Raw genomic sequence first — 27107 nt, forward strand, 5'->3', positions numbered from 1 at the left:
TGCCACTTTTTCTTGGCCAGCTCCACTCGTTTTAGTGTGGGCGCCAAATACGTGCGGAATATTTACGCAGCAGATTAATTATTTTGCTTATTTTTTCATTCCGCGTGTAATGGGCGATGTAAATGCTGATAGATATTGTGTGGGCAGCCTTTTGCTGGAAAGGGTCTATCGTGGGCGAGACAGCGAAGATATATGGTCTGAACAGCAAAAAAAAATATCAATTAGCGTGCAAAATGAGATATATGTACATTTAAAGAACTTCTTGAACTGCCCTCGCCTCCTTCTAAATAGATCCCAATCCTCTTTACAGTACATTTTTCCAGTAATCAAACACTTGTGGCTACTTCTTTTCGAGTTATTTCCATTCTAAACCCACTTTCGCTGACTTCGGTTTTATTTTCAGCCGCTTTTATTGGGCTATTTTCACTCACACCTACCAATCTATTTCCCTTTTTATGGACCATTTCCAGCGAATGCACTTCATCGATGGCCAAGAGGAGCGTGGGGGAAACGGCTTCTGGCTAAAAAGATATAACACTTGCGGTCTTACGACCTTTCCTAGTAACCCAGAACAGACATTCGTTTTACGACCCACATACTAAAATTTTAATTACCCAACCGGGTTGACCAAGTCATCTATAGATACCACGTTTATTTGCATCCCTGCAATATACCATTTACCATATTAAATCTTGTTTTTCAACACTGAGTCATAAGGGATCACATAAACATTTGGCCAAGATTTGTTTGGTGCGTCCAAAAAAAATGGCGCATTTCCTTATTGCATATTTACTGATACATTTTTTTTTTTTTGTGTTTATTCTTGTTATTTTTTTTGAGTTTTTAATTTTCTTGTATTTATGTTCTGTACTTTTTTTCGGCGCGTGCGACTCAAATGCAAATATTTGCCAATGAGGCAGTTCACTTGGCTTTGCGTACATTAGTCATAGAACCAAAGGTTCATTGCCCCCCTGCACAGATATTTATATTGTATATATATTTTTTTGATATTTAAAGTTGTAAAGTCCGTTAGTCGAATATTTGTTTGCTCCACATAAAATGCCATTCTGAAACACGCGTTTTTTTTCCTCTTTTGTATTTATTCCGAATTAACGAGAAACATTTTCTTATAAATAGCAAAGACCTTTGGTTGACTTCGACTTCTGGTTGGCCCCTGCGATAATCTCCATTCCCTTCAAAACCCCCTTGGGTCCACGATCGCGAATCGGAGAGCCAACTGTGCTCTATATAGCGAGCTGATTTCGCGAATATATAATCGAGACTGGTCGAATTTGACGTTGTGGGGAGCGAAAAGGAAAATAATTTGAGGAGCGTGTTCGCAATTAGTGAAATGTTTGTGCAGGTTTGTCGACGGGGGGACAGGGCTCGCAAATTGCTGGCAAAGAATGCAATCCACCAAAATTATGCACCCGAGATTGCAAAATATTCGTAATTTGATAATTTGCAGCCTTAATATTTAGAAATTCTCATTATTAGATACATCATTAAGATTTTCTATGATAATCAATTATTTCATAATTGTAAATTAAATGAATACTCTTTGAAAGCTATTAATTTTTTGCATAGAAAACATTTAAGTAATCGATTTAAATAAATTCAAAATGTGTGTCACACCTGATTTTCCATTCTGAAGTGACATGCAATTTCCATGGCAATACGCTGTTCATATGCAGCTTAATTTTCCACTTGGTATTAGTGCCTGCACCGCCTCAATTTGCCGTATAATTCAAAAAACTGCCGTTGAATTTTCATTTCTGGTTTTTCCATCATAATGATAACTGTTTGTCAGTGGCAGGGGGAAATTACAGCGGTTGACAGATTTGCAGGCGAGTTGCGTTTTGCGAGTTCGCATTGTGTTCCGTGGAAATCTCTTCTGCCGACCCACCGACCGACCGACCTTATAGCTTCTGGCTAAATGGGATTTACAGTTGCATTGCTGTTTGGGTCACAGTTCCCATCGCTTTTAATGCCTCTCACGCTTATTTCCGCCCCTCAAACAGTCGCCACTACAGTTTATTATTTGGCTAAATGTTGGCCCGATGGCAGAGATAACATTTAACATGTAGTTGAAGTCGTTTCGTGGCCAATTTGCATAATGGTTAGAAAGAGGTGGGTGGGATTTTGGGTGGCGCTTGGGATTTTTCCTTTTGAGATCTGATGTAGAATCACACAATGTTAATCTGTGGGATTTTTCATATATTTTTATGGCAAGAGACTTTTACACTTTTCATTTTTTTTGTGCAATTTATTTCACTACTTAGATGGTGAACCCTTTTTTCAACTCCCATATTTAACTTTCAGCCCAACCGATATGAAATAATTCAACTTCGAATTTCATTCGAGTTGTGAGGCGCTTGACAGTTCCCTGACATTTCCATGATGAAGTTACGCCTGCAACCCCTTTTGAGCTCGAGCTTCTGGCTGAATACAACTTCGAGAGTCCTTGCAAACATATACTGCCCATCAATCTGCCCGGCATCTCATTCCAATGCATTACCACCATGGCCCCCCTCGTTCTTCCCTTCACATTCATCTTGGTGAAGTTTTAACATATTTTTGCATTTACGTCACATGGAATTACACTATGCGTGACAACCTTTTATGTGGCTGAAAGTGTGTGTGTGTGTGTGTGTGCCCGACTGTGAGTGTGAGTGTAAGTGAGGTCCTGTGTGCGAGCATAACCTCGGCTAACGCAAATGCAGCGATGAAGATGCAAACTTCAACTTCAAAACAGCAGCAGCTGTACAGGGAAAAACCAAAACTGCACACGGAATAAATATCAGTAAATAGTTAAAAAACAAGCTTAATACATGTTAAGAATACAAATATTCAAAAATATTCGTTACGCGAAATCTTCAGCTTAAGTAATATCCAAACAACTTTCTTCACTGTAGATTTTAACATTACATTTTGGATGAATCGTATGAGTTAGTGGAATGCAACATTAAATGTGCTGTTAGAATCTCATCATATGCACATTATCTACTCTAATTTTGGCCAGTGTACTTAGCGGTGACATATTTCCGCAATATCACCGCAGGCCAAGCACAAAGCACCAGCCGGACAACTTTTCATTAAAGAAGAAATGAAAGAGAGGGTCTGTTGCACAATTGAGAATTTGTTATGCAAGTCTTTGCCACTGCAGCTGCCGCAGGCTGAATGCATCATGTTGCATTGCATTGGGGTAGGGCTATGGCATTATATACTGCTTACTATATATATTTGGTAGATATGTATGTATTGTAGCTACAAAGAACTTTTCAACCCTCAAGTGCGAATAATAAATTTGCGAAAAAAAAACCGAAGAAGGAAAGTAACACCGCTCGGGATCTGTCAAAACTTGTTGCTGTGGCCCGTTCTTCCTTCCTTCTGACTACTTTCTTCGCATTTTCCAGCAATTCTCCTCCGCCTATTGCCGTGGTGAATCGGAAAAAAAGCGAACCTAACGAAGCATAAAATTGCGTAATTTACTGCGCATTTAATTTCGTGTTGCGCTCTGCAAAAGAATAAAACGATACGAAACCAGAACACACCGAGCACAGAAAAGAACAGAAAGCCAGAGAAGCCAGGTAAAAATGGCTGATTCTGATTCGGAATGGGTATCTGTATCTGTATCTGAAGCTAAGCTTTCGATTCGCTCGCAGCTTGAGTTCGAAATTATGATGGCGTCGCTGTTCAGACGCTTGTAATTGGATAGGACGATGATAAGGGAGGGGTGCCGTGGGTGTGCTCCCCCATTAGAAAAATAACCAAAACCATTACAACAAATTACGCACCGGTTTGTTTGCTGGAGAAGCGGAACAGAACTCGACTTTTATGGGTAGCAAAAAAAAAAAGAACTGGCAACGACAATTGTCGAAGCAAATTACGATAAATTGGCTTTCTGAGTGGTTAATCATATTGAAATTGTTACAAGACCTGCTCTGAGCATATTGTATTCCGAATACAAATATAATATAATAAAAACTAGATACATCTACAAATGAAGATTTTTATTATTTTGTACTACATTCCTATTAAACTTGACGCATAAAATATCTGTGACGCCAGCGATACATATCTTTAAGATACTTAAATTAGCTATTGATTTATATATGCATTGTTTAAGCGGAAGCTAAAGAATAATCTGTGCTTAAACCTTAAAACTGTTTGGTTAACGAAGCAATTTAGCATACATAATTCGCAAAGATATTTTATAATTCATTAATCATAATTGCCGAATTTCTATAACGACTCGTGATTTGTGGGCAGTTAAGCTTGAAATCCCCATGGCACACTTATCGATAGCTGAGGAGTGAGGTGACCAGGAACTATCTTCAAGATTGAGATACCTCCTCAGTGCCCTCCCTTTTCCGCCGGCATTGTAATCGCTGATCGACAGCGACGATGGCCTTTGGAACCGGTAGACAAAAGGGCTCACTGCAAACAAAGGACGTCGGGCTAAAAAGCGGAGGTAGCTGCTAAAAAAAAAAACAGCAAAAAGCGTAATAAAAAACTGGAGAGAGAGCACCGTAATAGACCTACAAACCTACAGCTAAAGAGTACAGCAAACGAGGCAGACAACTCGCCTCACCTCAACTTACCTCAGGTAAATCCAGTTCGGAAACAAAAAGCCGCAGCCAACAGCCAGTTTAAAGCTGCCTCGCAGACGGGCGGTAGAGGGTTAACGGGCGGGGACTAAAGGGTTAAAAGGGGGACGCTCTCTGCATACAAAATATAAAAAAAATAAAAACCAAAAAAGGTAGTATAAAAAATCTCAGCCGGCTCTGTTTGTTTGTACTACAACCGCCCACCCACTTCCCTCCGTTGCTTCTGCCCCTACCCTTTTTTTCTCTCAGTGCTCTCTGTGCGTTGGTGCAGCGCTCTGTAATTAATTTGGCAGCTACACACACACAACCACACACACACACACACACACATCGCAGGGCAGGGAAAAAGAGAATTTTTAAAACCGGCGCAATATCGAATTACCATTGACGGACAGGCATGCCAGTCCATACAGGGTGTGCTTCTGTGTGAGTTTCTCTCAGTGTATCTCACAAAATTTAAGCTTTCATTTATAAATAGAGATAATGAGAACTATGCGTAATTAAGTCATATCTCTTTTTTCATTTTATATGCTAATTTAGAGAATAGCTTGAAATAAAAGTATACATACATATGTGCTTGGAATTATGATGTATATTATTAAATTTTCCAAACTTCTATGTACTTTGTGAATCATTTACCTCTCATAATAATAATATTTACCTTTACGGCATTCCCTTTTTCTCTGTAAATCTTGCTCAATCAGGTGGGCTATAGATGAACGTGGGCAGTTTTCACCAATCCGATCATAATTAAATTTCAACAACAACCAACACACCGAAAATAAGTATCGAACAGATTAAAGACTTTTCCACAGATCCTGTTGGATGGATAGTGTGTGAAAAGGTCGTTGGGGAATCGAAAGGCGTTGTGTGGCACGGCCCTAGGATTCGAGCTCTGTCCAACTTAATTACTTGCTGGGCTGCTCGCTGCTCGGCTTACAAACAAAACAGAAATGGAATGAATTAAAGAGTGAGCTGTGTGAGGAAGGGGAAACGTTGGGGAGAGGGGTTTTGAAGCCGGAGAAGAAATCCATTTAATTAAATTTGCATGAGCACAACAACGCAACACAAATACCAACACAAATGCAAACAACGGAGCGGCAAACCTGCGAATGCAATCTGAGCGACGGCGTCAATGCCAGTTGCTGTCAAACTGTGACAGCCGACTGAGCGGCGAGCGTTGGAAAAGGGTTAAGTATTCGCGGCCAGAAAAAGAATATGGTAATGCTGGCCCGGCCAGAAAGTTGCAGCAAAAAAATGAAGTGATTTTTATTGCCCACGTCTGACGAGCTGAAAGAACCGGAATTAATTATGCTGAGCGTTTTAAAATGACCGAAATAATTTGACATTTTGAACTTACTTGGCTTGGACTCTTTCAAGTTGTTAAATATTTTAAATCTGCTTATTATTCTTTTATTATTCAATTATACATCTATGACCACATCATCGCTATTTCAACTTCAGAAAGCGAATTGTTCTATATTTGATTTATTTTACCAATAACTTGAATCAATTCACAGTTTACTCCTTTTGACGTATAAAGTTTCAATTGTTAACATCCTTATTTGTAGCCCTTGACTCGCACTGACTTTCATGTAATTGTTTACAAACCCCAACTCGAGCTGTCCGAGTGAATTCAATTTCAAACGCCCCAATCCACATTCCAGTGACATCAGAACTCCGTCCAAGCAAATAGAAGACCTGCCACAATATGAAGGCTCTTCAATAACTGGACTTATTGCACCTGCCACAGCCATCAAGTCAAACAACTGTCAGAAACTGTGAAACCAATACGAGATTTTGTTCGTGCCAGTGTGTTTTTGCGGATAAAACCGGAGCTCAACTGATAATGGGAGTACCCACATACCATACCATACCATACCGTACCATCTCATCCTCCGCCATTATCGGTCAGCAAGGCAAACAGACACAGCAGGAAGTCGCATGAGCGGAAAATTGGAAAAACTCTGGAAAAATACTGAGCGCAGGATAGGCGAAAAAATACATATGTATATATGTATATCTGAAAAAAACTTGGAAAGGAAGAGAAAAATGGAATAAAATGCTTGCTGACTGGCAACGTAAAGTGAAAAGCATACAAAACGCCGGGCAATTGCGGTGGGCGGAGGATATACGAGTATAGGGGGCGTGGCTGGCATATAAAGTGAAATGTTAGACAAAGTGGCAGCACACACACACACACACACACACAACGACCTGCATGCAAATCAGTTTTTGCCGCTGTAAACTTATACTTTTGTGCAAACAACAAACGAAGGCAACGTCAGAGTTGCCAGAGTTTGTCACATGAAGACGCACAATTACACGAGGGGGCTTAAAAGGATATGCCATGGCTACTATGTGGGGCCCGAGGAGATGGGCTGGAAAAGGGCGGCGCGGGGGCTTGCCTTGTGGAACAATTGCAGCCGTCGCCGTCGTGGAAACTGTGACAATGTTCAGTCGTGTGTGTAAACAATTGTAATCCGGTAGAAAAATCACAAGCACCCCATCAGCCAAGGGACAAAAAAACACACGAGCTCAATTCCGCCCATTCCCAAGTCCAGATTTAGGTCCTGAACTAGGACTATGACTACCCCTATCTATGAGCGGAAATGTAGTGGAATGCCAGACAGCCAGACGGGCAAAGTAGCTTTAATGATAGGGCCAAACACAGGGAATGGAGTAACACGATATAGAATCAATCTATCAGATACGTTGTAAAGGAAATGCATGAAATATCTGTTTCTCTGCAGAATTAACTTTACAACATTGGCAAACTTGGCCCTCCGCAACACATTAATAATATGTATCGAATCCGATAACATAATGCACCTTGCAACGAAGTGGTTTAATTCCCAACCCTGAACCTTATACACTTTTATATTAATGCAACCCCTAATCTGGCTCATATCGCAGCTTTATCAACCCTTTTCCACATGTGCTAATCGCATCTTTCTCCCTCTGATTACAGGTGAGTAATGCACGCGAAACGAAGTAGCACGCAACTGAGGAAATACTCAAATACTCAGACAAAAAGCTCAGAAAGTATCCGAAAAACATCACGGTTACGCTGCAACTCAGTCTACGTAGTTGAAACTCTTGCCTGCGACATGTAAACAAAATGCAAAGTGCGCAAAGCCAGCAACAAAAGTCGAAAAAACAACAGCAGCAACGGCATTGCGAAGGTTAGCTTAATACATTTTATTTACTCATAAATTAAATTTTTGCAGTCTGGCTGAGATTTCATTGAAACGCAGCCAAGACAGCGCGAACAAGGTAGAGGAAATCAACTTGAGAGATTGCTCAAAGATTAAGCACACTTGCACACACACATTCGATTATAAAGTGCGTTCGCAGTTGTAGGAGCCGAAGGTTTTAATTAAATTATTTGACACTTCATAAGTCAATCAGATATCTGACTTTATGATGTCATGGAATTTAACAACTTGGAATGAATGCACCTTATGGTGCAAGAGGAAAGTTTCCAGCACAATTGGATAGTAATAAAAGTGCTAGAAAAGATAGATAGATTCTTTAAAGATAATATTCTGCATAAATTTATCTACACAATTCGAAACGCCATAAATCTTTGGGATACCCCCAAAAATTGTTTACTTCAACGATCCAAACGATTGCATACAAATGCGCTGTTTACACCGAATGGCACCATCTATATGCATATGTCCCATATGTTAGCACGTGCAGCAATGCACTTGACCATTGCCACCATAGAATGCAGAATGCTATCGAAATCTTTGGGATTTTAACCCAAATACAACCGATACCCAACTGCTGTAGCTTTAGTTAAGTAGGACTGTAAGGCAGTTGGGGCTTAAACAGCTGTTTCAGCTGCTTATGAGCTAACCTTACCCACAAAACGTAAACAAGTGCAGCGTGGGGAGAACAACAACAACAACAGCAAAATGCTAAATCGACTCTGACCCACTGACATTATTTCGCCGACATAGACGGCAAAAAAAAAAAGCAGCAACAACTGCGAAGAGTGCATTCAGTCGGCAGGTGAAACACTCGAAATGCGAGACTCAGAGCGGGGCATTACAAAAAGTGCCGGAAAGAGAGACTTCTGGTCTATAAGGTCGTGGAGGTGGGGCGTCTATGGAGGAGGAAGGCCGGCGATTGCATAGTCGTTCGGCCGGTCGCTCATTAGATGTTATCATCCATGTTTTTGCCGTAGTTACTGTCTATTGAATCATTCAGTTACAGTTCTGATATAATAGAGCCCCGTTCTGGTTCACTCAGATCAAATAAATTGCCTGGCAAGTTAAATGGTGATTACTGGCCTGGGGAAATGGGCTTCGAAATGGTAGCAATTTTAGCTATTAAAGCGACCATTTGATTGGTATTCTATTAAAACGCTGAATTTGTTTATAACTATGTATTCACTTTGATTTTGGAATTTCTCTTAGTTATGCAAAGTAGAATTGTATTCATTGTACTTAACTATAAAATAAATTAAATTAAAGTAGGTGTTTATAATCTGAGTTTCTTTGAAAATTCGTGTGCCAACAAATTTTCATAAACCGTTTAATTTTACAACTATTTTTATTGCACAAATGGGCCTTCGCCTTTCACAAAGTTATTTAGCAGTGTTATTTTGACGCCATTCAATGGAAAGTGAAAACTGTCAATGCCTGAATTGGCAATTAGTCAGTGAAAGTGTAGCAGATGGCACCAGTCTTTCGCCGCCACCTTTCTCGTGGCGCTCTTTGATGGGGCAATTAAAGTGGCTAAACGCACAAGCGAAAGACATAATAAAAAATAAATAAAAAATAATTTAAGTATGTGTCACATAAATCAATGCCAATTAATTGAATCGCTCGATTGAAACTGATTCATTGAGTCGAAAATAAGCATTGAACGAGATAAACTAACAAACTGAATTGCATATAATCTTGAAAAAAGAATACGCATTTTTCAAACATTTTTATATCCTAATTGGGCACTTAATTTATATTCCCCAACTTTGTTTTCAAGTTCAAAAATATTGTGGAAATAAATTTAAGCTGCTCCCAAGCGAAATAGACTACCAGCCGAAACCTGAATCATACAATTTATCAAATATCAACAAAGTGTATATAGAGAAAAATATATAAAAAATCAGCAAGCAGCCGCAGTAATAACAACAAAAACAACGGCGAGCGGCAATCGAAATACACTTGAACGTGAGTGAAACAAAATTCATGACCCACTTTATAAAACGCTTTTTCTTTCATCCATGACCCACTTTATTATTTGTAGCAATGACTGTAGCCGAGAGCGACCCACAAACAGACTCAGACTGAGAGCATTGTGTCTCTTCGAGCGGAGAGACCCGAACCGAGCGAACATATGTTTTATTCACACCATTCACACAATTAGTTTGCTAAAAATGCAGGCTTACCCACACAGAAGTCTGAAAAACACAGCAGCAGCAGCGGCAGCTGAGCAAATGGGGCTTTCGAGGTGTACGAGAAGCGGTGGGGATGTCAGCTAGACCAGACTAGACTTAGTTAACTTGGCTTAAACAAGTGCACAGGTCTCTGCTCGGCGAACGAGGCAGCGCACACAGCTGAGACCAGTCAAGAAAAACTCTGGCGACAAAAAAATGAGAGACGAGTTTAACTAAAGTTACATGTGCTCAATTATAGTTAAAATACAATAAAACACACAACTTAAAACCTTAAATGCAGGAAAACTACAGATATGTGTCAGTCATGTTGAAAACCTTCGGGAATTCCCCAAAATATGATAACCTTACCTCGAAAGTCAACCCGCACATTTGGTTTAGTCAGAATGAATCAGCATTTGTGCCACTGAAATGCCATAGAAACTCCATTCCGCATGCACAAATAAGCCGAAAAAAAATATTTACAAATTGTATTTGTTTTTGAGGGTGATATCAATTTGCAATTGATGTCAAGGATACTGTGCGGTATGCGGAAGTGAATCGAAATGTGAGTCAGGTAAATGAGATCACAAACAAATAGAAGATATCCCAGGTTGAGATCTCTTATATTAAATAATTAGTACATTTTTAAAACAATCCCCATTTTTCAGCTAAAAATTCACTTGCTTGTAGTACTTTTTTTTACTCAAGTATTTTCCTCTTTGAATTCCAAATTCCAAGTTTGAGGCGACAGGCCAAACATCACGTATACCCCCAAAAAACCCACAAAAATCAAAACAATTTTTTGAGCTTTGCCCCGAGCAACGTTTTGCGCTTTCTTCGCTTCCCCGGCTTCATGACATACGTATGTATACGGTGCGTATGAGTGATGCGATTTTGAAGTGCACAGCACACTCTCCATAACAATCATCATCACGTGAGTCGTGACTCAATTTGTCTAAGCTCTCGCATAGGTGTAAACAAAAGCTTCGAAAACGCTGAAGCCAAGTTCCAAAACTCTGGCTGACATAATGATCAACATTAAATGTAATGAGTAATTTGTTTTCTCTGTATATATAGTCTGCATTTTGTTGGCCAACACATTCGAGAGCTGATGTGAAATGGAACGACCTTGCCAGGGGGCTTATGTCTCCTCCATTGGTATGCAAATTCATCATCAAAGAGTTTGAATGGAGAGGAAGGGAGCAATCGTTGCCAGAACTTTCGGGGAATCATTGCTGCTGACAGGTTGTTATATGAATTCGGTGGAATTTTATTGACAGCGGTGATAAAACGCATTTATTTCACCATTACGTAATTTATTGAGTCAATTCAGTTTGTCTTATTTTATAAAAAAAAAAACACAATTAAGTGATACAATACAGTATATTCTTAAGTTCAATCAGTATGGAAATGTATAAAAATAGTTCTTAAATATTTTGCTGTTCCCAAACGAAATAAATACATATGTATGTAGTAATTTCTTCCCGATAAATTGCCGCAAATTCACTTTGAGACGACCCATTAAAATCTGTATTATCCCAACCACTCAATTTTCCCGATGATCAAACAAATGCCGTTCATTGTCATTTTAAGGCACATTGTTTGTTTTCTTTTGGGGCGAAAGTATTGTGTCTTTCTGTCTCTTTTGGCCACCCTCTCACACGGTGGGTTTTTTGCATATATTTGGCTGTTTGTCTATAAATACGATGTGTCCCCCCAGTTCATGACGATAAAATGGCGAAAATAGCAAAACACAGAGGCAGATTGAAAGCCCAAGCGGCAAAGTGCAAATTGATAAGCCCAACAAGAGCGCAAAAAAAAATAAAAACAAAAAAATAAAAGAGGAACTGAAAAAAGCAACGCGAACAGCGCGAATAAGTCAACTGACTTGCTGCATTAATTGTAATTTCATTAATTTACGCTACTCGCTACTCTGTTTCGCTCTTTTCTGGCTGCCTTAATTAAGCGCGTCAATCATACGCCCTGTGTGGCAGGCGAGCGGCAGCGATAGAGCATTGGATGGGAATGCGACCGATGTGGATGATTATGATCATAGCGGGCTGCCACATTTAAGTGTCGCCCTGTCAAAATAGCCAACAGCGAACAGAAGCAGCAGCAGCGCAAAGAATTCGCACAATTATATCGCTCGAAGCGGCGAGAGAAAGGGGACAGGGTATCTGGTAAGCGGTACGTCAGTCATTTTGGCACATCGCAGCTCACCCACATTCTTGTATACCCTCAAACAGGTAGTTTGAGCTAGTGTAAATCAACGAGAAATTAAGTAATTCTCTAAAAAATAATATAATACTAATCTGCTAGTCTGCTTATTCTTGATATAATACTTTTATTGCTCTTTTACTATCTTGTATGCTAGTTTCTTCCATGATAAGAAACAGTAACGGAATGTTGATCAGTTTTAAGAAAATGTTTTAAAGTAATATAATTTAGCTATATTTTTTTTTTAGTAGATATAGTTCCGTAGCTACCGTAGCTACCTTATTTTACCTGTGTTTTCCCGACTTTTTCGTTCTCTGCGCTGATCACATCTCCCCATCATGTCCAGTTGCCTGTAATTATTTGGTTGCAGTTCTCAGTTCTTGCCCGCTCCCCAATCTCTGGGGTTCTCTTCATTATGCATATAATGTAATTAAAAAAAAGTGGAGGAATAAGAAGCAGTTACTGCACCACCGGGTGGTCCTCAATTTGGACTGAAGGTTTCACGCTCAACTGGTTGGGTGAGTCTCAGTGGCAAATGAGGTCCATGAAAAGGGGGATACAGATACATAGTTTACTGCAATCGGATTGATGAGCTCGCTTGTTTTTTTGATTAAACATATTTCCGACAATTCTATATATTCGTTTCCTGGCACAACGGTTCGTCCAGCGACACACAGATTGGCAAACGTGTAATTTATTCCGCATTTTAAGAGAGTAAAACAAACAATTAATCATTTAGCCAAATGAAAACTGACATGAAAGAGCCCAAATAAAAATGTTGAATGCGGAGGGGACACGACACGAGGGCAACAACAAGAGTAATGGCCATGATGACCAGTTCAAGTCCGGGTTCTAAGCCAGCTGACAACATTAATTTGGCTCACGTTGCGTTGGTAACCCAAAGCCAACCGCCCATCACCGAAATACTTGCTTAAATTCCGGCTAACAAATGATTAAGTTTGTGCGGGAAACATGTAACACATCTCAATATCCTTTGAAGTGGCTACCATTGTGCAAACTGAAAACGTCACATTCCACCGGAAAATAGTCATTTTTCGGGGAAAGCCGTGGAAATAGTTGAGATTGTAAAGAGAAACCTCAACATTCAGTAGTGAAATTGTTGTGACAACTTACGTTTTAATAGAAATAATAATGAAATAAGTATAAAATTTAATATATTATCATATTTAATATAATATATATATTATATTATTAATAGCATTTCTTTAATAGTAATATAATAGTAAAAGGATATTTGATATACAGTCTAAAACTAATCTTTGTCGGTGCTTCTTGCGCTGTTTAAATGCAAATTAATTGGGCAATAAAGAGTAATTTAGGCAGCACATTACCCAAAGTAATTCAAGTCAAATATATATAGAAAGAATAGAAGCACAGGGGCATAGGAAATTTTACATTCTGATAAGAATTCGAGGCCAAACCACAAAAACCAAGTCTATGACCAAAGACAAAGTCGTATACAAATGGTTTGCTCGTACTTAAAAAAATGTTTTGATAAAACATTTGATATGGTTGTAAAGAAAGATATAATATTATATTTATTTTTAAATTTATAGCATGTATCTGAAATATTCTACTGTGTTCTTTTAAACAATTTCTTTGCTAATTTCAACTTTGACCTCTTCTTTGCAGGCTTAGCCCAAGTGACTTACCAGATCATTGGGCCTCAGGTACATCAAATCCATCGACCTCGACCAGCAGCAGCAGCATTAGCGCCAGCGGCAGCATCAACAGCGGCAACCACAACAAATACAACAGCGGCAACATATCGGTCTGCAACCTGCCGCGCTCATCGCCGGCCGCTGCAACAGCAGCCGTTACACTATCGTCGGCCACCGGCGGTATTGGCAGCAACTTGTTGAGCGGCTTGCATCACGGTCTGGCGCCCGGTACGCATCCACTGCAGCGCGCGACGGCAGCCAGCGGAGGCGGAGCTGGTGCTGGGGGCGTGGCAGGCGCCTCAACAGCAGCGGCACTTACACTCCAGCAACATCAGCATCAGCAGCAGCAACAACAGCAGCAGCAAGCGCAACAGCAGCATCAGCACCAGCATCAGCATCAGCAGCAGGCGCAACAGCAGCAATTGGCCTACCAGCACCAGCAACTGCAGCAGCAGATCATCTCGCATCGTTCCATACAAAACAAGGCGGCGGCCACCGCTGCCGCACAAACGGCAAATCTTGCTGCTGCCCTGCAGCGATCGGCTGCCATTATGAATGCGGTGGCATCGCCGATCTCAGCCAACTCTGCCAACTCAGCGACGTCCGGCCGAAAGATACGGCGCAAGACGGATTCAAAGGTCAATCTGGTAAGTTTCGGACGGGGAAGTACCTGCTAACGCAAATCATTAAGTTTCTCTCTTAACGAGAAAGGAATTTCGAACACCCTATAAACCTATAAATAGACATGCGAATATTATGTATACGCCACATGGACATTCCTATGCTGGTTCCAAGGCATATGTTTGGCTGCTCAACTAAAATATAATTTAATGATTTATCTAAGCACTAAATAACATCTAAAGGATGTATGTATATATGTCAGGAAATAAATATTTGTGTTTGTTTTATCATTTTATCACTCCAATGCAAAATGAAATGAACAGATTATTAATATTTATAAAACCTTTTTATAAAGATAATATGCAAAAACATGCAAAATTAGCCATAAACTATGCTTAATTGAGGGCTCAGACTTTCATAAGTATTCATATTTTAAGTGGTACAAATTTATTAACAACATTGTGCTCTTTGCAGCCACAATCACAGATCAACAAATGCAACAATGAGAAGCGACGTCGCGAGGCGGAGAATGGCTATATCGAGCAGCTGTCGGAGATATTGACGCTGAACAAGCGTGGAGATATGACCTCAACGAAACCGGACAAGGCGGCTATACTAAACCAAGTGGTTCGAACGGTATGAAATCAATTGATAAATGTGTACATTTGCTTATCCACTCGCCCCCCACGCATACAAGTTAATTACCGACAAGACCCCAATGCATAAGCTCATCAAACGAAACTAATAAAGCCCGAAACGCGACCAACTGCAAAAAAAAGCAATACAAGTTGTTATAACACCCTGGGAATGACTGACTTGGTGGACTTGGCCAGTCGATTCCACTGGTCTGTCCGGAATACCAAATGATCAATTACAGCGCAAAAACACAGCCCAGTGAAATTCCCCAATGTAATTTCCATGCAGTTTCCCCGCAGCTTCAGCTTCGTCTTCGTTCTTTTGGATATTTTTCGTACAGAGAGAAAAATGGGTGATATTTTTACCACTTTGATTACCACATTATAAATCTCTATTTTAAGACAAGGTATTAACTAAAAATACTTTAAAAATATGTTATCAAGTTGCTGATATATAAGAATTGTGTAATTTTCTTCAACATCTTATCACAAACTTTCTTCCAACTCACCTGAGTTTTCTCTCTGCGCATCCGAAAACGCGTTCCAATTAAAAAGCAATTAAAAGCTCAGCCGAAAAAGAGCTTAAAAGAATGTCGCGAAAGGGAATACGAGGTGCAGAAGCGGCTATGAAGAGTTGGCTGACGTAATTTGGCCCCCGCCGCAACACGATTTAATTAATATTTTTATTTAATTTACATAAATTTATTTATGTTTCAATGGCCCGACCCGACTTTATGTTGTTTTAGGCATTATTATTGTTGTTGCCGTATTTCTTTTATTGGTTTCAGGTAGCCTAAGCACTTTATTATGCAAATTATTTTCGAGCCAAGCGCCACGCTTTGCCGAACATCCAAAAAACCGACAAAACCCAAAACCAAAAAAAAAAACCAAACAAAAAGTGCAAAAAGACACAAACCAACAAATGGCTTTTTAAATGAAACGCGGCACACAGCCAACGCCAAAATACATAATTTTATTTTGTAATCCGTGCGGGCAAAAACAAAACAAGTCGCCGGGCAGTGAAATGCAATTAAAGGGTACAACAAGCTCACACATGAGTTCCGTACATAATAAACAAATTGAATTAAACGCGTTCGTGTCATGTTGGTTTTTCCCTAATGAGAAAAGCCAACGAAGGGATCGAACCGAGACAATTTTCAGCGCTAATCCAATTGCTGGACCCCTCATCACACATTATTATTCACTTGGCAAAACACAACTCGATTAGCTGGCTGACATGGAAAAAGATATAGTGTGGAAAAAAGATACATCCCGAATGGAAGGAAAGGCCCCGGCGAGATTCGAACTCACGATCTCCTGTTTACTAGACAGGCGCTTTAACCAACTAAGCCACGGCGCCACTTGCCTTCGCGTGTTCTATAAATTCTATTTGGCTTGCTCGTCTCGCAACACCTCTACACTATCAACTGATTGGCTGATTAGGTTCGACGAGGTGTGTGTGGTGTCTATTTTTAGCACCATTCATTCAAAGTAACAAAACTAAATGTTCACTTTAATATGGAAAAATTTAGGGGACTAAATATTCGTTACTAATGGACTTATAGTTCTAATCATAAGCTATCGAGCACGATTTATAGAAAGGTCCTTAAAGGACACACTAATGAAAATATAGATTAGTTTCTTTTAAAAAATATAACATCTGTCTTCGAAATTAATACGACTCAGTTTCAAATACTTGAGCTGTACAAAAACAGGGAAAATTAAAAACAAGGCGTACATAGATCAGTAAAATCCTTAGAATTATAATTTAAACTACACTGCTCCGATTAGTATGCTACGAAAGATTTTTAAATATGATTAAGATCTAATAATACAAAATGCTAAAAAAGATTGATTAAGTCATTTTGCTTAACACCACACACCCTTGAGTATTCAGAACCCAAAAGTATCTCAAAAACTGCCATTCGCCTCAATTAATTTGAATCGGAGCTTTTTATCCCTCGATCGCGGTGATACGGGTGTTGACAAACCCCTTTTGCGTTGCACAGCTGCTTACTTTTATCTAACGCTCGCATTTTACCTGATTTGATCATTTTGGCAGAGTCTTTGGGTCACAGCGCGCCAAAAATGAAGCGTACGATGTTTTCGAAAGAGGAGGGGTGGCAAAGAGATAAAGCCAGACACGTTTTGGACATTTTCACGACTGCACGCGCCCCAGGCTTTGTTGTTTCTTTTTTGCAACGGCTACCGTTGCTCTCATTGTTGTTGTTATTCTGATGTTTACTTAATCATTTGACTGATATTATTCGGAGTGCCTTCACCCCGATATTCGTGCTTTTCCTGGTCAAGCTTCCCTTCCTTCCAATTCCAATTCCAAACAACAAAAGCTCGCTCTCCATTTTTTGGGAGATCAACGAACTGCTTTGAAATGCTTTTGCACCGATGACGTATCGGCTATTTGCAATTTCACATAGTTGCGATTGCGTTTCGTTCTATATTGTTCTAAATTGTTGTTGCTGCCCCCACATACACACACCCATACGCCCGCACAAAACAGGTGCACAATGTGATAACACACACACACACTCTGCCGCCGTGCAAGCCGGTAAACAAAACTGGAAAGAGCGAGTGCCAGAGAGCAAAGCTTCCTTTTTTTGGCAAAGAGCGCGAAGAAGCTTCGTGTTGCCATTGTTGTTCGTCTTCGTGTGGTTGTTGGTGTTGCTGTCGTTGTGCGTTTTTTAACACAATTGCATTCAAAAAATGTGTGCTTAGTATTTCGGCAACTTTGTGACTGTGCGAACGTTCTGTGTTCTCAGCTTTTCATTATTTCTGAGATTTTTCGTAAGTCATTTACGATTTCTGGCCCGAATTGAGTCACACATTTAAAGCATAGACTGCGATAAGACCCGAAAAAATATTAAACAAAAAACGCAAATAAGAGGAGACACGAGAAACCAAAACAAAAGTGAAATGCCATTGACATTTGTCCATGCGAAGTTGAAGTTGACTGACCTTGAATTCCCATGTGTGAGAGCGAAACTGTTTCAAGAGAGCCAGTGAGAGAATGGGGAGCCACTGGAAAGTGGGTGGCAGTGGGAGGCGTGCTGTGGAAATCCTAAGGAAAACGAAATCCTAACCATAACAATAATATTTGAATATGACGAGCGCTGTTCGCGTATTTTTTCGCAAATGTCAATGACTTTATTTTCAAACGTGCGCGTAAAAATAACACAAACATAGAACCCCTGCACACACACGACTTCGATAAAATGCCGTTTATTGCACTTCCATTGTGTCAATACAATGATATTACACATATAATAATATTCCCGAGTTTCCCTCCTCTCTGCCATACTTACTACTACTCCACACAAAGTGTGCCGATCTTTGTGCTATAATTATTATTATTATTATTGGCTGTGTGTCATATTATGCATGAGTTTTTGCTCGGTATGCTTCCGCATCATCGCCAAATAAATAATGCCCGCGGTTTAAATGTCGCCGATAAAGTGGGCGCGATATGAATGAAGTTTTTATATTCGAATATGTATCTCACAGATGCGATCTGAGCAGATGATGTGTCTTTATGAGGCTCGTCACAAAGTAGAATTTAAGATGAATATTTCCAGTCGGGAGGCATATTTCCATTGCAACCATTTGATTTTCTCAAGTAAATTCTATTCTAATAAGATCTATTTTTAATATTTAAACATTTTTTATGCATGTCACATTTAAATGTATCTAAAGCTGTAATATTTACCACAATACCCCATTTCTTTCAGTATCGTGAGATTTGTGACAAGGGCCAAAACCGTGATATATCCTCAACGTCGACAAACAACAACAACTCCACGACAACGACCAACAACAACACGAATAGCAACAATAACAACAACACCAGCAAACCGCAAGCAACCTCAACACGCTGCAGCCGCTGTGCCACGGACAACTGCTCAATCCATCCGGTACAACAGGGCGAGGTCTCGTCGACGGAACCACTTCTTCCAGAGCCATCACTCCTGCTCGGCCAGGTGCCAGAGATATCGGCGTACTTTGAGGCACTCGAGCACTACATCAGCGGCGTCGGCTGGGTCCTGCTGCAGGTGAACGCCAACGGCATCATTGAGTCCTGCACGCAGAACATCCGCGACCTGATCGGCTATGAGAAGCAGGAGCTGTACCACCAGCCGCTCTACATGTACCTCTATTCGGGGGATCACGCCAAGGTAGAGCCGATCATCAACACAATGTACAACAATCCGATTGGCGGAAATAGCAATTCCGGCAATAATTCTGGTCCAGGTGGCAGTTCTGCTGGCACCTCAGCGGGCGTGTGGGGCGATCTCGAGGAGCTGAACAACGGGAATGCCTCACAGGGCTCCAATTCCAGCGGAGCGGGCGGCCTAGGAGGAGCAGGTGGCGCTGCGGCCGGCAAGAAGCGCAGCATCTCCACCAAGGTGCGCATGCTAGTCAAAGACACGCGCACCGCCACCCAAACGTCGTCAAACTGCGAGGAGAAGCCACTGAGGCAGTCCGGCCATCAGGACAAGTACGAGGAGGTGGTCCTTATAGCGGCACCAGTCAAGGGTGAGTACTAAAACACAAATAAACCGGTTGAAACACCCTATAAACCATATTATTTTCAGACGATGCCGATGCCAGCAGCTCGGTGCTGTGCCTGATCACACGACCGGAGGATGAGTCGCCCTTGGAGATCAATATTCAGCAGCACGTGCAGCAGCAGCCGATCGAGCAGATGACCTTTAAGCTGGACATCCACGGCAAAATACTCACTCTCGATCCCACTGCACTGCGGGAGCCGTTCAAGCAGCACCTGCAGACGTGGGTGGGACGCCTGTGGCAGGACCTGTGTCACCCACACGACCTATCCACCCTCAAGTCGCACCTCCGCGACATACAGGACTCGGCCAGCGCCAATTCGCCGGGTGCTGGGGCAGGTACCAGTGTGGTATCGCGACCGTTCCGTCTAAGATTAGGAGCACCGGATGTATACGTGCATGTGAAGGCAAACTCGAGACTGTTTCTCAACCAGACGCCTGGTGAGGGCGACTTTATAATGTCCGTGCAGACGCTGCTCAACTCGGAGAACGACATGAACAGCAGCAACACTGGAGCGGGCAGTGGAGGACTGGGCTTGGGTCAACTATGCGCCATGGCACCGAGTCCGTCACTTGCCAGCTCACTGCTCAGCAGCCTTTCCATGGATGGTCTGCACGGAGGAACCGGTTCGGGATCCTCGTCTTCGCCAGTGGCCTCTGGCATGTTGCCCACCCATCTGCTGGGCGGACTGGTGGGCGGCGGTCAACAGGGCGGCGGTGGCAACAGCACGCAGACTACAAGCGTGGGCGGACCGCTGATGAGTAGCGCGATTATCAACGGCACCGGACTGCAGCAGCAACAACAGCAGCAGCAGCGATCCGGCGCCAGCTCATCGGCCAGCTCGTCCGCGAATGCGCTGGTTAACGCGTTTACCGCTTCGCCAGCGCCAGCGGAGCACAGCTTCTACGGAAGCGATACCTTCGAATTCGACATTGCAGCACATTCCTCCTCATTCGAATTGGATCCCAGCGGCGGTGTGGGAGCCTGGACGGATTCGCGTCCCAATTCGCGAGCCTCTGTGGCCACGCCCGTTAGCACGCCGCGCCCTCCGTCTGGACACGGATTTAGTCCGGCTGTTTGCGCTTCTCCGGCCACGCCCTATCAGCTCTCCTCACACTCCGCCGCCAGCCTGCCCTCGCCGCAGTCAAATGCCAGTGCCGGCGGAGGCAACTACGGTGGCTTCAACTTCCACTCCTTCGATTCAAGCGATGTAAAGCCCGAGAAGGATGTCCAGCAACAACAAAACCAGCAGCAGTCAAACAACAATAGCAGCAGTAGCAACCCACTATTGGGCGGCGGTTTGCCGAATGGAGTGGGTGGAATGCTGCTTTCCCAGCAGCAGCAGCAGCAACAGCAGACACCACCGCAACAGCAGCAGCAGCAACAGGAATCCTCAGAGCGATTGCGCCATTTGCTGACCAAGTCACAGAGCATGGCCGGCGGTCTGGGAGGACTGGGCGATGATGAGAAGGTGAGTCCCAATGTAAGATTTAGGTCAATAACTTGGACTTGGCTAAAACTGGTTTTGCACATGAAATTCGCGGATCTATACTAATGCAAGTATAATTATTTCACAGTACTTCAAGCCAGAAGGCAGCGAGGAGGAGAAGCACACCAGCGGTGGCTTCAAGATGGGTGGCCAGACCGGAGGGATGGGAATGTTTGGACCCATGGGATCGATGGGGCGTGGTGTCGGCAACTCAAGTATGCTGCACAAGGCAGGCAATTCCCAGAACCCCATGCTGCTCAAGGTATGATTCTAATATTGCGAAATCGAACACCTTTCAAGTTACATATTTACTTGCAGCTACTCAACGAGAAGTCCGAGGACGATGATGGCAACGGATCGGGTGGTGGGCCAGGTTCTATGAACAACTCCCGGCAGAGCGAGCTGATGCGCCAGCTGAAGAATCCGGATGGTGGCAGCCATGGCATGCACCGTAACAGTGCCAGCGGCAACATGAGCACCGAGGATCTAAAGGCCATGCTCAAAATCCAAAGCGATCCATCGCTGAACAGAAAGCGATCGCTAAATGAGCCCGATGATGATCCGTCTGCCAAACGGTCGGAGGACAAGCCCAGCAAATTGTGCACGCAGAACAAGATGTTGGCCAAGCTACTGCAGAATCCGCCAAAGATACCCAAAGCACCCAATCCCGAGCAGCCACTGCAAGTGAAGACGCTGCCGGACATCACCAGCTCCACGGTGAGCAGCACGCTAGCCGCTCCGGGTAATCTCATTAGCGCTGGCAGCACGGGACCCAAAGCGGCAGCTAATCGCAACCGAAAGCAGCAGCAACAGCAGCAGCAGCAACAACAACAGCAGCAGCAGCAGCAGCAACAACAGGTCGCCGGCATTCCTTCCCAGCAGCAACAACAGCAGCCAAACGATGTCTACCTCAGTCAGCAGCAGCAACAGCAACTCCAGCCGCCGCAGCTGGCCTTCCAGCACCAGCAACTGGCGACCACAGCAACTACCTCAATTACCACAGCGGCCTCCACTTCGGCTGCAGCTGCGGCAGCGGCGGCCATTCTGGGCGAAGGCGACTCGGAGCTGTCCAAGTTGCTAGACAGCGTAATGGAGTATTATCCAGATGATACTCCTATCGTGACCAATGCCCCATCCGAGGCCTCGGCAATCAACGACATTCAAAAGTCGCTAATGCTAGACGTGGAGTCGGCGGCCTTTGGAAACGATCTAAACCAGCAGCTTATGATGAGCCAGCAGCAACAGCATCAGCAACAACAGCAGCAGCAACAGCTGCTGGCGTTGCAGCTTGCTCAGCAGCAGCAGCAACAGCGACAGCAGCATCTGCAGCAGCCCCCTGCCTATCCGGGAATGCTCAACATGCAACAGCAGCAACACCAACAGCAACAACAGCAAAATCAGCAACACATCATGCAGCGTCTGGAAGCCATGCGGAATCAGGGCAACCAGGGTTTTCAGCGACCTCCACCCATGTATCCCGCCCGCGGTCGTGGACCCATGAATGCGGTGGCCACTCCGGGAGGCGTCGTGTTGCCTGCCCAACAGCAACTGCGGAACATGCGGCAACAGCACTTGGCGGCCGCACAGCAGAAGGAGCGTTTATTGCAGCAACAGCAAAAGCAGCAATTGCTTGTTCCTGAGAATGCGAGTGAGTATTGGGGAATGTTAAAGCTCTAATTTACAATTTACAAATATTCGTATTGTGTCTAATATTTTAGCTGGCATGAATGCGGGCTTGAACAACATTGGCTCGCTTCTCAACACGACGGGAGCTCCAAATGTGTCCCTATCCCGCACGAATCTGCCCTCAGATGCCCAGCTCAGTCCAAACTTTGCTCAGACCCTGATGCAGCAGCAGCTCAGTCCCGGTCGTAGCGCGCCCTACAGCCCGCAGCCCAACCAAGGTATTCTGATTATGAAAATGACATAGCAGATGATAACTTAAGATGAATTTGGATTTGTAGGCTATGCCCCGCAGTTCCCGCAACCTGGTCAACGACTCTCCCCGCAGCAGCAGCAGCAACTCAGCCAGCAGCAACAGAACAATGTCCAGCAGCAACAGTTGGCCTACCAGCAGCAACAGGTTGGCGATGGCGGACGGTCCAACACTCCGTTCGGCTCAAACTCGGGAATGCAGTCGCCGGGCATGCAGAATAGTCCTCAGCAGTGGGGAGCTGGCGGCGGAGGTGGCGGTGGTCCCGGCGGTCCACTGCCGTCCGGCAATGCCGGTAGAACGCTGCAACAACACAACCCGATGCTCATTGCACAGCTGCAGGTGAGTGTCTGAGAATTGATCCAGCCAAAGCAGACCCACTAAAACCTTTCCATGGCCGCGCTGCAGGGCGTGAGTCCGTACAATGCGCGTCAATACCAACAGAACCAGAGACGAGGCCTCAATTCCCCAGGCGCAGTTGGACCCGGCGGCAATCCGGCGACACAAGCGGCTCTGCAGCGGCAGAACTCGTTCCAGGGGCAGGGCGGTGGCGGGGCCACAACGCCCGATGGTTCCGGCGTGGGTTTCGGCGGTCCACAGTCCCCCTACGGCAGCAATGTAAATGTTTTCCAGCAGCAACAGTTGCAGCGACTGCAGCGACAGGGCAGCGTGCCACAGGCCACCCAACATTTGCCAGGTAAGGAATGGAACGGGGAAAAATGCTGGATCAACAACCATTGAACTAAAAACTAGGCGTTTAGTTTATTTATGGCGAATAAAAAAAAGTTTTTAGGAGCAAGTAAGGGGGAGTACAATTCGGATATCAAGATTAAATTACCTTCAATTGCCTCTAAAAAATCGAGTATGAAGAACAAATGTAGTTGATATATCTCTTGTGATTTAAGCACCCCTTAATCCACATACTAAACATTAAACTACATACTTAGACAGCTTTATACACACTCACACATAACACACACACACACACACACACTTGATAACCTGAACTAGTTTTAATCAAAGCCAAACGAAACCAACCAAAACCGCTTAACCAAAACAGGCTCGCCACGCTTTGGCTCCTCACCGGGCAGCAGCAGCAACACTGATAGTTCAGCTGCCGCCGGCAACCAGCAGCAACAGCAGCAGCAGCAACAGCAGCAGCATCAGCAGCAGCAACATCAGCAGCTGATGAACGGGCTGAGCATGTCGCCACATCCGCATACGCACCCGGCGATGATGGGCGTGGGCGGCATGGGCAGTGGCGGTGGCAACGGCATCATTGGCCTTGGCGGCGGGGGCGGCAACTATGGGGCCACCCTTGGCGGCTACGGGCAATCGCAGCAGGCGAATGATTTCTATGGTCGCGCCCAGACCGGTAAGCCTGTGTGCTCTTCTCTCTCAAACTGAAACCATCATTTATCTCACACGATCGCTGTATAAATCACCCCGATTTGAAATCTATGTATAATATGTATATATAATATGGCTGTATAATCCATTGCCACGCATCGTAAAGCAATCAAAATTTTGGGAGCATTCTGTATATACATGTCAAAAACCTACATTTGAGCTGGAAAACACACACGTATCAACACCCCTAACCCACACATATGCGACTATATCTTTGTATAACTCTGTACGATCATTGTAATTAACCCAATATCCGCCCAATAAGTCAAGTTGGTTGAACTGTACATAATATCTAGCATACATAGTTGCAGGCGCTGCACCCCCACGAAAACATTTGGTGTACCTAAAATCCCCTACAATGTTTAGCCCTAAGAACACATTTCGAAAACCAAGACCCAAGTTTTTTCTTTATCAAAAATTAATTATACATAAACAATAGATTATAAAAAGCAAGACACTTCGATATGCAAAATTGAAATTGGTCACTGCTGTAGGAGTTTAGTACGTTTATCGGTACCCACCTAGCAAAATTAATTCCCAAATCCCAATTTTCAGTGTGCCTTAACCTTTGTGTTCTATGTTGTATTTCGTTGTGTATGTTTTGTATTTATTTTATGTTTTATGTTTAGTATTGAGCCAAACCAATGTGACTAAACCCTATATTATATTGTGGCTTGGAGCCCAGTGTACTGGGTCATAGACCTATAAGCACTTAACTGATTCCCTTTCAATCTTTCAGCTGGCGGTGGTGGCAGCGTAGCCGGTGGTAATGCCAACTCCGAATTCGTGAAGCAGGAGCTGCGCGCGGTGGTCAGTGTGCGGGCCCAGCAGGCGGCTGCGGCAGCCACCGGAGGAGCTGGAGTCGGAGGAGGCGTAGCTCAACGAGGACAGACGCCGCAGAGTCCGCTGCAGCAGGGCTCAGTGATCGGGGGTGGCGGTGGCATTGTGGGCGGAGTCAACAGTACAAACACCATGGGCAACGTCACGCCCACGGGCAGCGGCAATGTCAACAACTCCATGCTCAACACGCCGCCGGACCCAACGCTGAGCTTCAGCTTTGAGACGCGTAAGTACTGGCACACATATTTATTTTGGTTATAACTTCAAAATTCATTTTTATTTCCATAGCGGACTTCTTCACCAGCAGCGCTACGAGGTGACCCTAAGGTGCCTAGTTCAGAACCAAGGATCACGTACAACCAAAACTTCTCTTGCGCACGCATTTATGGCTCTAGATACGAAAAACAATAGGAAATCAACGGATGAAAGGCGAAGCATGTACATCTAATTAAGAATATTAGCAGCACTATTTAAAAAATATATACCTAAATATATTTATTTTATAATACTAGCAAATATTAATTTTAAAGCAAAATGGGAACCTCGTCTAAAAGAAATCGCGAAAACATAAATACCAGACACAAGCTCTAGTTAAATATTTTGAAAACAGCATAATAACTTCAAGAGAAGATGCAAACATGATATAAGTAATGCATATTTATTACGATTAAAGATAAAGCTTAGTACTAAGAGCTATATATACAAAAGAATGAAAGCAGAAACAAAGCAAAAACATAAATAATTATGCGTTAAGTGCTGGCCGTTTCGAGGTGTTGTTAAATTGATATATGTATATTTAAAGAGAATTAACATTAATATTGCATAACATTTGGAGAGGCGTTGGCAACGGCAGCAGTTGGCTAAGCTCTAGATATAACGACAAGCGATTATATAATGTATACAATTGGAAGGGAAAGCATGTAACATGTAACACACAAAAACACAAACTTGCTGTACATTTAAAAAAGTAGTGTTGAATTATTTCAGTGTGATAATTTGTTGAATTTTATGTACTAAATGTTGCTAATTTGTTGCTGCAAAAGCACGAGGACCACGACCTCCAAAGGCTTTGCTTTATGTATACCTTCTAAACCTTTTCAATCGTCTTCAAAAATTTCTTTTCAATTCACCAATTGACCAATCAGATCCAAATATATCACTTTAACTATGGTTAGAAAAACTATCCCTTTGCTGTAAATATTTTCACTGAGTATCTTTTCTTTGAGCCGCCTTAAATTTTAAATTGTAATTTAGTTAATGCTCTTTTAAATTTATTGTAATTACTTTTAAATACTTTTATATCAAAGCGAGAAAGCAAAGCGCGCAAAGCAAAGTTGGCGTTGCAATTTCATGTGAAGGCTATTTTACAGGTTTTGTTTAAACTAATATGTAATTTTAACCATTTTTATATTAACTATTACACATTAAATATACAAAATTGGCATGTATGATTCAAAACACTTTCAAATAACATTTTGCAAGCTAGAGCTAGGCAAAAACGTTTCACGTTTTCTATTATGTAATTTTTATTGATTTTTGATTTTGTTTAAATCTTTAAGTCTATTAAGTTGGGTTCAATCGTTATAAATATTATTTTAAAGAAGAAACGATACAAATGCTATACAAATATTATTGATATAAATTTAGTTTATAATTTTATTAAAATACTGTTTAAACTGCAAAGCCCTAAATAAAAATTT

The 27107-nt window shown here is 42.7% G+C and overlaps 1 protein-coding gene, 1 long non-coding RNA gene and 1 other non-coding gene across 5 annotated transcripts in view; 2 read left to right on the forward strand and 1 right to left on the reverse strand.

Moving 5' to 3' along the window:
• Positions 1-26670, forward strand: part of LOC6611790 (neurogenic protein mastermind) — a 63223-nt gene extending 36553 nt beyond the window's left edge. Inside the window, exons 3-14 of one of the 3 annotated variants that reach the window (XM_002036277.2) lie at positions 13870-14545; positions 14994-15155; positions 18898-19702; positions 19762-21206; positions 21313-21486; positions 21543-22872; positions 22943-23128; positions 23189-23499; positions 23566-23854; positions 24218-24532; positions 25307-25633; positions 25696-26670. In XM_002036277.2, coding sequence (XP_002036313.1) covers positions 13870-14545; positions 14994-15155; positions 18898-19702; positions 19762-21206; positions 21313-21486; positions 21543-22872; positions 22943-23128; positions 23189-23499; positions 23566-23854; positions 24218-24532; positions 25307-25633; positions 25696-25727 — 6052 coding nt within the window. In that variant the 3' untranslated portion in view covers positions 25728-26670. The remainder of the gene's footprint in view (positions 1-13869; positions 14546-14993; positions 15156-18897; positions 19703-19761; positions 21207-21312; positions 21487-21542; positions 22873-22942; positions 23129-23188; positions 23500-23565; positions 23855-24217; positions 24533-25306; positions 25634-25695) is intronic. The other 2 variants (XM_032727656.1, XM_032727657.1) reach the window with 2 other exon arrangements.
• Positions 7821-10815, forward strand: LOC116803616. The gene is made up of 2 exons (XR_004363690.1): positions 7821-9793; positions 9870-10815. It is a non-coding gene; the product is annotated as an uncharacterized LOC116803616 (long non-coding RNA).
• On the reverse strand, positions 16441-16514 carry Trnat-agu. Its single transcript has one exon. It is a non-coding gene; the product is annotated as a tRNA-Thr (tRNA).
• Positions 26671-27107: the final 437 nt, after the last annotated feature.

Source organism: Drosophila sechellia, chromosome 2L (assembly GCF_004382195.2).
Source record: "Drosophila sechellia strain sech25 chromosome 2L, ASM438219v1, whole genome shotgun sequence".
NCBI classification, from domain to species: domain Eukaryota; kingdom Metazoa; phylum Arthropoda; class Insecta; order Diptera; family Drosophilidae; genus Drosophila; species Drosophila sechellia.